Below are 13,094 nucleotides of genomic sequence, written 5' to 3' on the forward strand. Positions count from 1 at the left end.
TCGTCACTTCTGCTTCTGTCACTGTCCCCCTACCCCATGGGACTTTGTAAGCCTGTCTCACATCCCCAGCTGTGTGGGTCTATGGTTTTCATTTCGCATACACAGTCCCTGCACATATATGAGGCAGGGGGCCGGCACATTGGTCCCTGGTCCCAACCTCTGCTGTGCCTCCTGGGAGGGCTGGTTGGGTCTTGTGACGCCATTAGGAGGCTGGGGGCTGTTTTCCTACATGTGCTGATCCCAGCAACAGATCATTTCCCAAATGCTTTTAATAGCCCATAAGAGTCTTGCATCCCCCCCGCCAAAGCTCTTAAATTCCAATAACTGTCAGGAATGGAGCCAGTTGCTATAAAATACTTCCAGCTTCTTGGCATGAAAAAATAATTAGAATATGTGTGCTGATTCTGAAACACCATTCATTGGTTCATTTAAACATTCTAACCATGGGGCAAAAAGGCAGAGTAACCCCATGGCTCTCCCTCTAAGTTCCTCCCCTGCCTGGCTGCTCCCTGGCTCTGAAGAACTCTGTGTGCACTTGCAATCTTCTGTCAGGACTTCCTAAGTACTACCAGGCTCTTTCCCAGTGGCTTAGTTTCCCCGCCTGCATCTCCTCCTCCATCAATGCTCCTTGGCACTCCAGACTGTCGTTGACTATTGACTATTACTAGCTCAGATATGTTGACCATGGACTAGTCATGTCATTCCAGAATGGCAAATTATAGACCATCCCAAGTTCAAGATAATCCCTTGACTGTCCTGAGAACAGAGACCAACACCTTTCAGCCTTCAACTCCCAGCATTGTGAGGGAATGATGTCACGCTCAATAACTGCTGAATGAGTGCACAAGTGTCACCTTTTAGACTCAACATCTCTTGCGTGCTGGGCATCTCATCTTGGATTGCAGATACTTGGGTATAGCTTTCCTTCAGTGGATCCCGAGCTACAAGGAGGGAAAAACTTCTTGTCAAGTCAATGAATGTTACAGTGGCTGAAGGGCCACTAAGTTCACTCCTGTTCATCTGGAGTAAAACTTCTTTAGAAAAATAAATAAAATGTGAATAGTTACTTTAAAAATATTTTCAAGTTATTTATTAATAATATTAGACCAAGTTATCTGCAATTCAACACGATTTCACATAAATCTATACAGGGCATCTATATATAGTGCCTCTACAATTCCTCAAAATACCCGGAGGTAGGGACTTCTGCACCACAGTTTCGGCAACCTCATATTCAAAGAGGTGAACATTCGCGCTCGCGTCTCACAGTTCCCATGAGTTGGAGCAGGGGTTCCAGGCCTGTCAAGCCCCCATTCCTTGCTCATAGTGGTCACAATGGAACACATTTTCCAGATCAAGAGTCCACATTCAGAACACAGACCATGAAGGCTCACGAGCACAAAAACCACATTTTGTACACCAGGAATCAGTGTGCGAAAAGTCATTAGAATTGACACCCTGGCACATCTTACAGCTTAATTTCAGGACATGGACTTCCATTCCAATCCTGAAAGCATTTTGTGCCGTGACCTGAAACTCATCTGTAAGCGCCCGCGTCTCAGCAAGTATGCCTTTTGCAGTTGTGTGGGTCCTGAAATGGCAGGAACCCAGCGACTGAGGCCAGTGGCTGGGGTGGGCTGTGCTGGTGCATCCTAGGAGCCAGGACCAGGCAGGCTTGGTTGTCGGTCCAGGGTGCATCTTGTCACACAGATGTGTTCTAAATCACATTGCTGTCACTAGAAAAGAATATTAGCAATGGCTTTGGTGCCACACAAAGTTAAACAAGACAAAAATCCAAATAAAAAATGAATCCACTCTGTAACTGATCTCACTTTTTTGCATTGCACTCAATGACTGTAAAAAAATATTAATTTTTCAATTAATCATTTCCTGGGGTAGGTCTAAATAGTAAATCCTCAAAACCATAAATTCAACAAGACCCTTCATCAGATAACATATTCCTGTGAATTTAAAGAGTGTTATGGGTTGGATTATATCCTATAAAAAACATAAGTAGACATCCTAACCCCCATAGCTCAGAATGTGACAGTAATTGGAGATCAGATCTTTATAGAGGTCAAGACCTCGTCAATTTAACACAAGATCTTAGGGTGGGCCCTCACCTAACATGACTGGTCCTCGTAGGGAGAGGAGACTTGGACACAGACGCAGACACAGAAAGAAGGCAGGGCTAAGACTCAGGGGAAGGGTCGTGTGGAGGGGCAGGGGGGAGCCAAGTGTCTGTGGAGCACCAAGGTTGGCTGCCACCACCCCAGGAGAGGCAAGAAGTCCCTCCCAGAGTCTCTAGAGGGGCCCTGTTGAGCCCCTGGACTGTGTTCTTCTGGCCTCCAGAACTGAGAGCCCTATCTCTGTGTGGGCAGTGCCTTCTACCCCAGCTCATGGTGTTTGCAACTGCAGCTCAGAACACTGGCACTGGGCTTTGTGTCTTTTAAACAAAGCTACCTGCGGTGACATGCCAGTTTATTATCTTTTTAATTTTCAACCCATTGTAAACTGATACCTTTCCAGTTTACAGTAAAAATGTAAAAAGACATACAAAGCACAAAGCCGTTACCTTAATGGCAGGTTAAACAGACAGCAGATCTGTGAAACTGGGGCCCACATCTCTAAACGTTGCACTCAACTCTAGCACCAGTGGCAACTGTGCCCTGACGGGTGGTATCACAGCTAGAAGGACACCAAGTGGTTTCCACTGAGCAGCGGACCCGGCCCTGAAAGACAGAGGCAGCCTCCCGCCCTTATAAGACCCCAGTGCTCAGTGGAGGCCCTGAATTCTTGTCTTTCCAAACAAAGGGACTGCAGAGGTAGTCAAGGCCTTTGGAAAAACTAGTTTGGGGCACAGATGTTTGGAAAAGGCTCATAGCTATTTTCATAAATATAAGTGTTGATCTAACCACTTGCCAAACAAACTTTGATGTCTCTGACCAGTACAAGGAAACTCTTTCTGGATGCTATCTAGGAGTAAGATGCTGTGATCTGCAGGGCACCAGGAAACACATTTAGAAACACCATCAGTCAAGTGGGGATGGCCCCTCCATGGAGAATCTTGGCCATTCAGGGTGGGGTGCTCTTGGTTTGAATTAGGAACATGCTGGACGCTGGTCAGCTGCAGAGCTTCTGCTCAGGAAATGGGTCAGTGGTCAGTGCAGCTGCCCAGGCTGGGTCATGGGGTGTGCCTGCCCTGTAACCCACTTCCTCTCCTGTGGTTCCTCCCTGGCACCTGGAGGGTGTTTATTCTCTGGAGTCAGTCCAGGGCACGAGAGGGAGGGAAGGGCTGACCACAGAGTCCTCTCCAGCTCCTGCAGCTTCCATGGTCCCTCGACTAGAAGCTGCCCCAATGTCCTGAGAGCTCCTTGTTCCATTCCAGGCATGAGCCTGCAGGACCAGGTCAGAGAGAATGGCAGGCCTCCCTACTGAGGCTGCCTAGGGCCCACCCGAGGCCTGTTCTTCCCGGAAGTACCTGTGAGCCCTCAGCTGTCAGCCTCCTCACCCTTCCTGCGGGCCTGTTGTGATCAGAAACACTCCTTGTGCTCCCATGTTAACTCCAAGGAGGCTCCGTCAAATGTATGCTGGCCTCACCAGGGCAACTCCCCACCCCCTGCATTCCCCTTATAGTACCCCTTTGCCTTTCTAAACACCCCCATTCTGCAGTCCTCACCTGCCCCCCCACCTTTCTAAACACCCCTATTCGTCAGTCCTGTGCCCTCTCCTGGAACACTCCTTTTAGCTTTCTCTGGCCTCTGCGTCACCCCCACTCGAAGGATACCCCTCTAGGGGCCCTCTGATTTCCCAAGACATGACCTCACAAGGTGCACAGGTGGATAGGAACTGCCCAACGGGTTCTAGACAGGAGCAGAGTTGTCACGAAGCATGCGAGCCCTTCCTTGCTGCTGTAAGTCATGCAGCACCAGACCCTCACCATTGTAACCCGTGCTCCCGTGGACAGGATCCTGACACCATCTGTACCCTGTGCTGCTATGGATAGGATCCCGATGTCATCTGCATCCTGTGCTCCTGTAGAGAGGATCCTGACACTATCTGTACCCTGTGCTCTTGTGGACAGGATCCTGATGCCACTGGCGTCCCTTGCTCCTGTGATAGGGTCCTGATTACATCTGCACCCTGTGCTCTTGTGGACAGGATCCTGACACCATCTGCACACTGTGCTTCTGTAGACAGGATTCTGCTGTCTGAATCATAAGGCTTTTGTGTGAGGATCGTTTAAGACATTCCCTCACCCGAATTTCAGCACCCAGTTTGGAGACCCCCGAAGAAGAATGGAGTCCACACGAAGACACAGCTTCTTCCTCTGCTGGTTACAACGTCATCCTGCACCCTTCCACCCATCCACCATCTCCATGCTTATGCCCACTCAACAATTCTCTTCCAAACTTTGGAGACAGATTTGGGATTTCTTACAATTAAACCCCTTTCTCAACTGCAACCCGGTGTCTCAGGTGTAGACTTATCATGCGTCAGGCAGTGGATTGTCATGTTTCACCCTTTCCCATGCACCCCCACCCTGAGCTCTGTGTTCAGGACCCACTGCAGGGTCATGCATTGTCTCACACTGTCCAACCATGTGTCTGATAAGGGACCAGTGGGCAGGGTCGTAGGTGTCTCTGGGCCCAGCCCTGGTAGGTGCCTGGGATGAGGGTCTCCGGGCAGAGCTGTTCTCTCTGCACGTGTGGAGAGCATGTTCATGCTCTTGGAAAATGGGTGTGAAGACACTGCGCCAGCCTCTGACCAGGGCTGCCTCTACCTGGTCATTTTTTTTCTTGTGACTTTCCTTTTTGGCCTCTGACCTTGCATCGTCTGGCTCTTGTAATTGGGAAAATAAGCGCAGTTACTTTTTAGAAGTCTGTTTGGCATTGCTGAGCACACACTTGCTTGGAGATCTGCCCCCATTGCCAGCTCAGCAGAGGTTTTCTCAAAACTCCTTCCCTCCACTTCTCTCTGCCCTTTCCAGAATGGTCTTCCACTGCTAACACCAGGTCTCACTCCACTGTGTGCCTAGTCTCTCCATGGGGTTCCTTTCCTAGCTTAGAGAGCACTGGTCCCCTTCCCTACAACACAGAGCATCTGGTTCTCTGGGCCAGGAGATTTGGGGTCATGCCTCAAATCACACCTCAGGGCACTCTGGACAAGTAACATGCGGGTATTGGAGGGCCAGGCAGGGGTTGAGCTGCTGACCTTGGGCCTGGCTTTGTCCTCCCCACCAATCCTTGAACATCACTGAGGTGGCAGGGCTGCAAGGGCCAGGTACAGACTTGGGTGGGACTAACTCCTCAGCACTTTGCTCATCTGGGTCCCATCTTCAGCACCAGAACACTGTGGGTTAAGCCCTGATATCTGCCTCGCTGCATTGTGAGGCCCCTGTGCTTGTTGCTGTTAGGGATCTCTGTTCTGCAGAAGATCTCATTAAAATCTCCAGAAAGGTGCGGGATGGGTAGGTCCGACAGGAGAGAAGACCACAGCTGGGCTTCTTCTCGTCCAGCTGCCAAGCTCTGCCCAAGATAGGAGAGGGAAACTGGGCACTCACTGGCCCTGGACATCCACGTGCCCTGCCTCTCTAAGGTTAATCCCTTCCGGGAAGATCCCAGAGCTCTGCAAAGGAGATGGGGTAAATAAACAGTTGCAACTCCACAGTGGCACTTCCCCACCCCCCCATCCTACACCCAAGGATTGATGACACTCACCGGCTCATAGGTCAGCTCCCTGCAGGGATCTCAGAACAGTCCTGACATGCTGTCTCCTCACTGACTCAAGCTTGGGAGGGCAGGCCCTGTCTCTGTCACCGAGTCCTCAAACCTCCTTCCCCAAAGTCACCCTCCTGCCTCTGCCTCTCTCGGAATTGCTGGAACCCTCTGCTCTCTGGCGGAGGCTGTGGGCATCGTGATGCGTTGTGTAGACCTCACAGTCCACACCATCTCCGCCAACAGCTTGAAGGACTTCTGTCCCAGCAGGTCCATTCCACACATCTGTGTCATGTCCATACAAGACAGCCTGGTCTTCAGAAACACCCACAATACAACGCACATTTCCCACGAAACTCATTCTACTCATGATGTCACACGGACTCCATGGCAAGGGCAGGAGCCTCTCAACAGACACACATCCTGCCGCAGTTGGAGCGGCCCTGGGGCTTGTCCACGGTGTCTCTCCAGGGCAGTTCGTGGCGATGCTGTAAATGGATGGGTGAGACACCCGACCCGAGGATATATTTCATGGAGAAAAGAGGCAACTTATAATGCTGCATTTTTAAATAAAAAGACTTTATTTATAAATCGGACAGCAGCTCGCCATTTAAGAAAGCTTGGGAAGAAATCACTTTCACCTGGGGGCATATATGAAACTTAGGGAATATTTGGCTAAGTCATAACATTAACATTTTTAGTCATCTGTAAAGTGCTGAGAAAAGTATTTCTGGAGAAGGCCTGCATTAAGGTTTCTTGCTTGCTATCTATTCGGTAGTAAACACCAACATATAAATATGTGTGAGGCATAATGGAGCTTGTAATGCTGCACCTCAACACGCGCGTTGCCCTGTGCTGCAGAACACAATCCTGTGTATACACAGAGGAGACATGGAGATGACACGGCGTTGGGCTGAGGTCACTCTTCTTGGCCAGGGTCCCACTGCCAGCGACGACGTGGCCCAGCACAGGAGTCATTCAGAACGACACGCAAAGTAGACCTGCGTTCCAGGCAGCAGGCGAGAAGCTGCGTGCAAGAGCCCCGCAATGCTCTCTGCACATGTCCTCTAATAAAGCACACGTGTGTCTGATGAGGACATCAACACTGTCAACGAGAGATGGCCAGGTATGTGGTGCTGATGCTGGGGTCTAAACGTCCACAGGTAGTGAGCATTTTGGTTCAAGGCAAACAATATTTGTTAAATGCAATATTTTGAATAAAATACTGTTAATTTTAATTAGAAAAATGCAATATAAAAATACTATTTTGTTATAATAGACAGTACACACATTAGACCACTTTGGAAAGCCCAGCTTGTGTCACATGGTCTGGACTGGCATGTGTTACCTGGCTTTTTAATTGTTACAAATTCTAGTCTGGAATTTGAAAATGTAAAATATAAATACAAGTAGTGAATCTGAATCAAGTAAAATTATTTTTAAGAACTGTTAATAAATGCCTACCCTACTGAATACATATCTTTTCTCATAAATTCTTAGTCTGCAAATCCTCTAAGTAATATGACACAAGAATTGGTCTGACGCTGATGAAGTTTAGCTCTTAGTCTTTATACGTAGTCTACAGCAGTCAAAAAGAATGTGGCATTTCCCAGAACTTCACTCAATTTCTCAAAAGTTGAGCATCAATCTTCTACCTTCCGTAGATGTGCCTATACTCACACTGCTGTCTGGAAGAGGAGGAGGGAACTTGCGGGAAAGCCGCCATTATGACATTGCACATTTCTCCCCCAAATACTATTTTAATTTATTCCCAACCAGTGTAGACACGGCTCAATCGTGCTGGCTGTGTGATCTAGCTGGGAAGTCATCCTTGATTGTGAATTCTGATGATGGGAGGCACCATCCCACTATATGTTCAGCAGGGGAATCTGCCAGGCCATGATAGAAGATGTCAGCTCCTCCTGGTAGGGTTGCCGGGCCTTCCTGTGCACACGTCGGTGGCCCTGGCCGCCACAGACCACCAGCGCGGAGCCGGCCTTGGCTCTCCTGGCCCGCCGAGCCCGGCTTCTCAGCGAGATGGGATCCTTCAGGAGGTCATAGATGATGCTGTCCTCTGGCCTGTGCTCTAGAGAGCTGGACCCATGAGATAGGCTGAGGGACCCCGATGAGGAGGACATATCACTCTGCTGGGTCATTGATCCAGGTGAATCTCCCAGCCAGACAGCACCATCAGGGTCATTCTGGCTCAGGCAGGATGCAGCAGCCTCATGAGGAAGCCCATCCTTCTGGTCCTCATCCTGGGGATCGGGGCCAGGGGCTGGGCTGTCCCTGGATCTGTCCTTGTCTTTTTCATGCAAGGCCGTGGCCAGGACAATGAACTTGACAGGACCATTGTGTGCGTGGTAGGAGACCATGCCTCTGCCTGGAAAAGGAACATCTGACTTTAACAAAGATGATATTATGGAAGGAAGCAAAAACACAAGACTAAACCCAACGCCCCTCCTGTGCAAACAGACCCTGTAAGACAGCAGTCCCCATCAGGGACCAGTTTCATGGGAAACAATTTTTCCTTGAACCAGGGGATGGGGGAATGATTTTGGGATGATTCAAGCACATAACATTTGTTGTGCACTTTATTTCTATTATTAGTACATTGTAATATATAATGAAATAATTATACAACTCATCATTTTAAAAAAGAGATGCAGATGGATGTGGTAAATAAAATAATAGATGGGCCATGCTTGGACTTAAAGCCTACCACCAGATGCAACTGACAATGAAAGTACATCAACTCACTTGCCATTCACTGAGATAGGGTTTTGATATGAGTCTGCAAGCAATTGATTTATTATGGTCTCTGTGCAGTCAAACCTCATGGCTAATATTAATCTGTATTTGCAGCCACTCCCCAACGCCAGCTTCACCGCCTCAGCTCTACCTCAGATCATCAGGCATTAGATTCTCATAAGGAGCACGCAGGCTAGACCCCTTGCATGCACAGTTCACAGTAGGATTCACGCTCCTATGAGAATGTAATGTCGCAGCTGATCTGGCAAGAGGTGGAGCTCAGGGGGTGATGCAGATGATGATGAGTAGCTGCAAATATACATGAAGTTTCTTCGTTCACTTGCCCATCACGCCACTCACCTCTTGCTGTGCCACCTGGTTCCTAACAGGCCACAGATCAGTACCAGTCTATGGCCCAGAGTCTGGGGACCCCTGCTGTTGACTTGACTTGAGTCACTTACAAGGAGAGGCTAAAATGAAAATGCCTAGATTGTATTCTTGTGGATTTGTAGTTAATTTGGGGAAAGCTTTTAAAACGACCATCTAAGATACAAAATTAAATTTTTTTCTGCAGTATCTCAGGTTAAATACTCATGTTACTTTTTAAATAGTTGTTTTCCTGTTCTGCATGAAATACCTTCTCACTTACTTTATGGAAATAGATCTAATTTCCTACATCTTGCTTATAAAAAATTAAAGCCTGAAATGTGTCCGTTTTTGGAACAAAATATCTAAACTACTAGCTTCCTGCCATTTTTCATTACAAAAGTGTTCTGAACTATAGAACAATTTAATTCTGTAGTTGAATTAAGATGAGGACTTTTCGGTTTAGGGGTGATATGATTCAAATGTTAAAATCATCACCATGTCAGAAGCATCTGTAGGTTGCTTATAAAACACAGAACCTCCACTGTCTGTGATGGGGAGGGGATTGCTTGCACCTAACATACAAGCACAAACCTCACAGCCTCAGCGACAAGGCAGTAAAGGACAGGATTGCATGTATCCTGGGACCCTGACAGGAAATGCAAAAGTGGTAAAAGTAAAACAATTGTTTCCGGTACAAATTGGTAAAATACGAAGAGGGACCCCAAAAATCCAAGATTTGTTTATAAAAAATTGTGTATTTATTTTTACATGTCTAAACTTCAGTCACCTTCAAAGTGCTCTCTATTTGATTCAATACACCTATCAAGACACTTTTTTCTACTGCTCAAAACAGTTTTTGAACTCATCAATTTTAATGCCTTTTAGCGCTTCTGCGGTTTTTTGTTTCACCTCTTCTACATCAGCAAAACATTTTCCTTTGAGGACTTTTTTCATCTGAGGAAACCAAAAAAAAAGGTCACTCGGGGTGAGAGTGGGTGAACACAGAGGGTGGGGCCTGGGAGTCATGCTCTTTTAGGTCAAGCATTGCTGAACACTCAGTGCAATGTGGGCAGGTGTGCTCAATCACCCATCATGAAATGGGCGGACACGTTGAAAGAATCTCCAACAACAACAAAAATTCACTGAAGCCAAACGCAGCCTCTCACAACGCTAGCTGGTATACTGATGCCGATGGGTTCCTAGAACACCTACCTAGTGGGGAAGCCTATACCATAAGGGGCTCACCCTCAAAAAGATAATTCTTGGTTTTTTTTGATCTCCGTCGTACGGTGGAAAACCAAAGGAATAATACTCAGGGTAACAGTCTCCTATGAGGAGAGCAGAAGTGGGATTGAGATAGGCAGCTGGCTCTGATGCATGGGTGGTGATTTGCATCCTGAACTCCTGGCAGGCAGGGACCTTGTTACCATGTAAGCTGAACAAATCCATCATGTACCATTTTTTGTACTTACAGGTTGAGCGTCCCTGATCTGAAATGCTTGATGCCAGAAGTGGTTACGGTTTCCATTTTTTTTCAGATTTTAAACTTACTGGGTGAACATCCCAAATCTGAAAATCAAAAATGCCCTAAGAAGCATTTGCCCATGAGCATCACGTTGGCAGTTTTTCTGATTCTGGAATTTTGAATTTGAGGTGTTTAATGTGGGTGAGATACAGATTGTGATGAAAAGAGAAACTAAGAGGTGAGGGCACAAGGAGTCCTTCCTCCATTAAGGCCACACAGGAACATGGCTGACTCTGAGAACAGCAGGCTGACATGAGGAGAGGAGGAAATACAGAATGCAGTCCTTAGCACATCTCATGAGTCCATACAAGCCTTTTTTTCTGCTAACATGCTTCCCTGGCTGATATGGTGACCAACATAGAGTCTGAGACCCTGGTTTTACTAAACCTGCAGGGAAAGTCTTCTGCCTCATGGTAAGCATTCCACACATGTTGTTTCTACTGGCTGCATTCTGTTCCACCTATGGCAATACAACCCTTATGTTCAGCTTCTCCATTCCTAATTTTGAACATTCAGGTTGCCCCTTGTTTTGTGCTATTATCAACTGAATGCTGTGGCAAATGCCTTTTTGCATCACATTCTGTTCCTAGAGCCAGATCCGTGAACTGGAAGTCTGGCTCCAGATACACATGCGTGCTTTCAGGCTCAGGATCCGCAGTGCCAACTGCTTTCACAAAGGCTGTACGACACTGTGAGCTCCTGTCAACGTCCGCCAGAGCATGGCTGAGCCTCTCAGATCCAGGTCTCCTTCTTTACCACATAAATTACGAAACGTGTCCACCTTCACTGAGTAAAACTATAGACTGCAAGACACTAACTGGTGGCAATAAACAGACTATGAAAGCATGTTTTCAGGGTAACACTCTCCTTGGACCCTAACATCAGAAGTAGAAACACAAAAGGATACATGGATGATTCTAATTATATAGACATAGTCCTTTATGTCTTTATAATACATTGAAAAAACCCAAAGGATGTACGTTGTTGAAGCAATCATAGGATGTTAAATTATAACACAGACAGACGCACTCCATGAGTTGACAAGAGGGGCACAGCCACCTAGACTGCACAGGGGTTCTACTCACCAGTCACTTTGGGAATCCCTTGCAGACGAGGGACTGGCAGGGCCACAAGGATGCCCAGGCTGGTGCCCACCATCAGCAGGCCATGGCTGACAAGGAGGCTCGTCACAGATAGCCGCTGATGCCCTGAGCGAAGAGAAAGAAGTGGCTGTGGGCCCTGGTCACAAGGTCATGCAGCAGTGTCAGGGTGGGCAGTGAGGGGGCGCTGGGCACAACTGAAAACACCAAGGGCCTGTGCACCTGTCTCCCATGCCAACACCAAGCCCCAAGGCAGCTGTATTGTGGAAGGTCCACACCTGTGCATTGGGCTTCCCTCAACTAGAGAAAGATAGAGGTCCTGGCCACGTGTCCTGCAACTGCACCCAACAGAACAGGGCAGAGGCATCCCTAGACCCCACCATCCAGTCCCTGTACTGCTCTGGGCAGCCCTTTCAGATGAGATGCAAATCCCTAGAACCATCTGTCTAAGCCATTTGCTTCAACACAGCACATAAGTCCTCAAGTACCCCGACACACACAGCAGCCTGTAATTCTGGGGGAGTAGAGTCCCCTTCACACATGAGGAGGGCTCTCCAACAAGCAGGTGAGGATGGGCTTCTGCTGCAGGGTTAGAGCGTGGAAAGCATACCACCAACCAGAGAAGTGAAAGGCCTTAACAATGAAAACTACAAAACACTGCTGAAAGAAATCAGATGACACAAACAAATGGAAAAACATTCCATGCCCATGGATTGGAAGAATCAACAGTGTTAAGATGTCTATCCTATTCAAGGTAATCTACAGATTTAACACAATACCCATTAAATTACCACCATCATTGTTCTCAGACCTAGAAATGACAACACAGAAGTTCATATGGAAATATAATGGCCATGAATAGCCAAAGCAAAATCCTCAGCAAAAGAAACAAAGAAGGAGGTATCATACTTCCAGACTTTAAATTTTATTACAAGGCTATAATAATCAAAACAGTCTGGTATTGGTAAAAGAACAAGCATATAGACCAATGGAACAAGACAGAGATCCTGGAAGAAAAACCTCAATTTCTGAACCAACTCATTTTCAACAAAGCCTCCACTAACAACCCGGGGGAGAGGAGAACTTATTCAGTAAATGGTGCTGGGAAAACTGGCTGACCATATGCAGAAGACTAAAACAAGACCCATACCTATCACCATACACAAAATCAGCTCTAAATGGATCAAAGAGCTAAATGTAAAACCTCAAACTATAAGAACCTTAGAAAATGCAGGAGACACCTTATAGAAATTGGAACTGGAAACCAATTCCTGATCAAAACCCCAAATGCCCATGCCATAAGAGATAAGATTGACAAGTGGGACCTCATCAAACTGAAAAATTTCTGCAAAGTAAAACAAACCATCAAGAGAGCAGGGAGACAGTCCACAGACTGGGGAAGAATATTCGCCAACTGTATATCTGGCAAAGGCATAACTTCCAGGATCTACAAGGAATTTAAACATGCTGAAAAGGAAAAAAAAACCAAACAGCCCTATTAAAAACTAGGCAAAAAGCTGGGCTCGGTGGCTCAGCCTGTAATCCCACGCCTTTGGGAGGCTGAGGTAAATGGATTGCCTGAGCCCGCGGGTTCGAGACCTGCCTGGGCAGCGAGATCTCATCTTTACAATA

The 13,094-nt window shown here is 47.2% G+C and overlaps 1 protein-coding gene across 3 annotated transcripts in view; it reads right to left on the reverse strand.

Annotated features, from left to right (window-relative positions):
- Nucleotides 1-7,585: 7,585 nt before the first annotated feature.
- The window catches only part of ARHGEF10 (Rho guanine nucleotide exchange factor 10), a 101,756-nt gene continuing 96,247 nt past the window's right edge, over nt 7,586-13,094 (reverse strand). For all 3 annotated transcript variants that reach the window (XM_021709529.1, XM_008052002.1, XM_021709528.1), the window contains 2 exons: nt 11,448-11,570; nt 7,586-8,100 (listed from right to left, as the gene is read on the reverse strand). In XM_021709529.1, coding sequence (XP_021565204.1) covers nt 7,586-8,100; nt 11,448-11,570 — 638 coding nt within the window. The remainder of the gene's footprint in view (nt 8,101-11,447; nt 11,571-13,094) is intronic.

Source organism: Carlito syrichta, unplaced genomic scaffold (assembly GCF_000164805.1).
Source record: "Carlito syrichta isolate Samal-C Ts95f unplaced genomic scaffold, Tarsius_syrichta-2.0.1 Scaffold251683, whole genome shotgun sequence".
NCBI classification, from domain to species: Eukaryota; Metazoa; Chordata; class Mammalia; order Primates; family Tarsiidae; genus Carlito; species Carlito syrichta.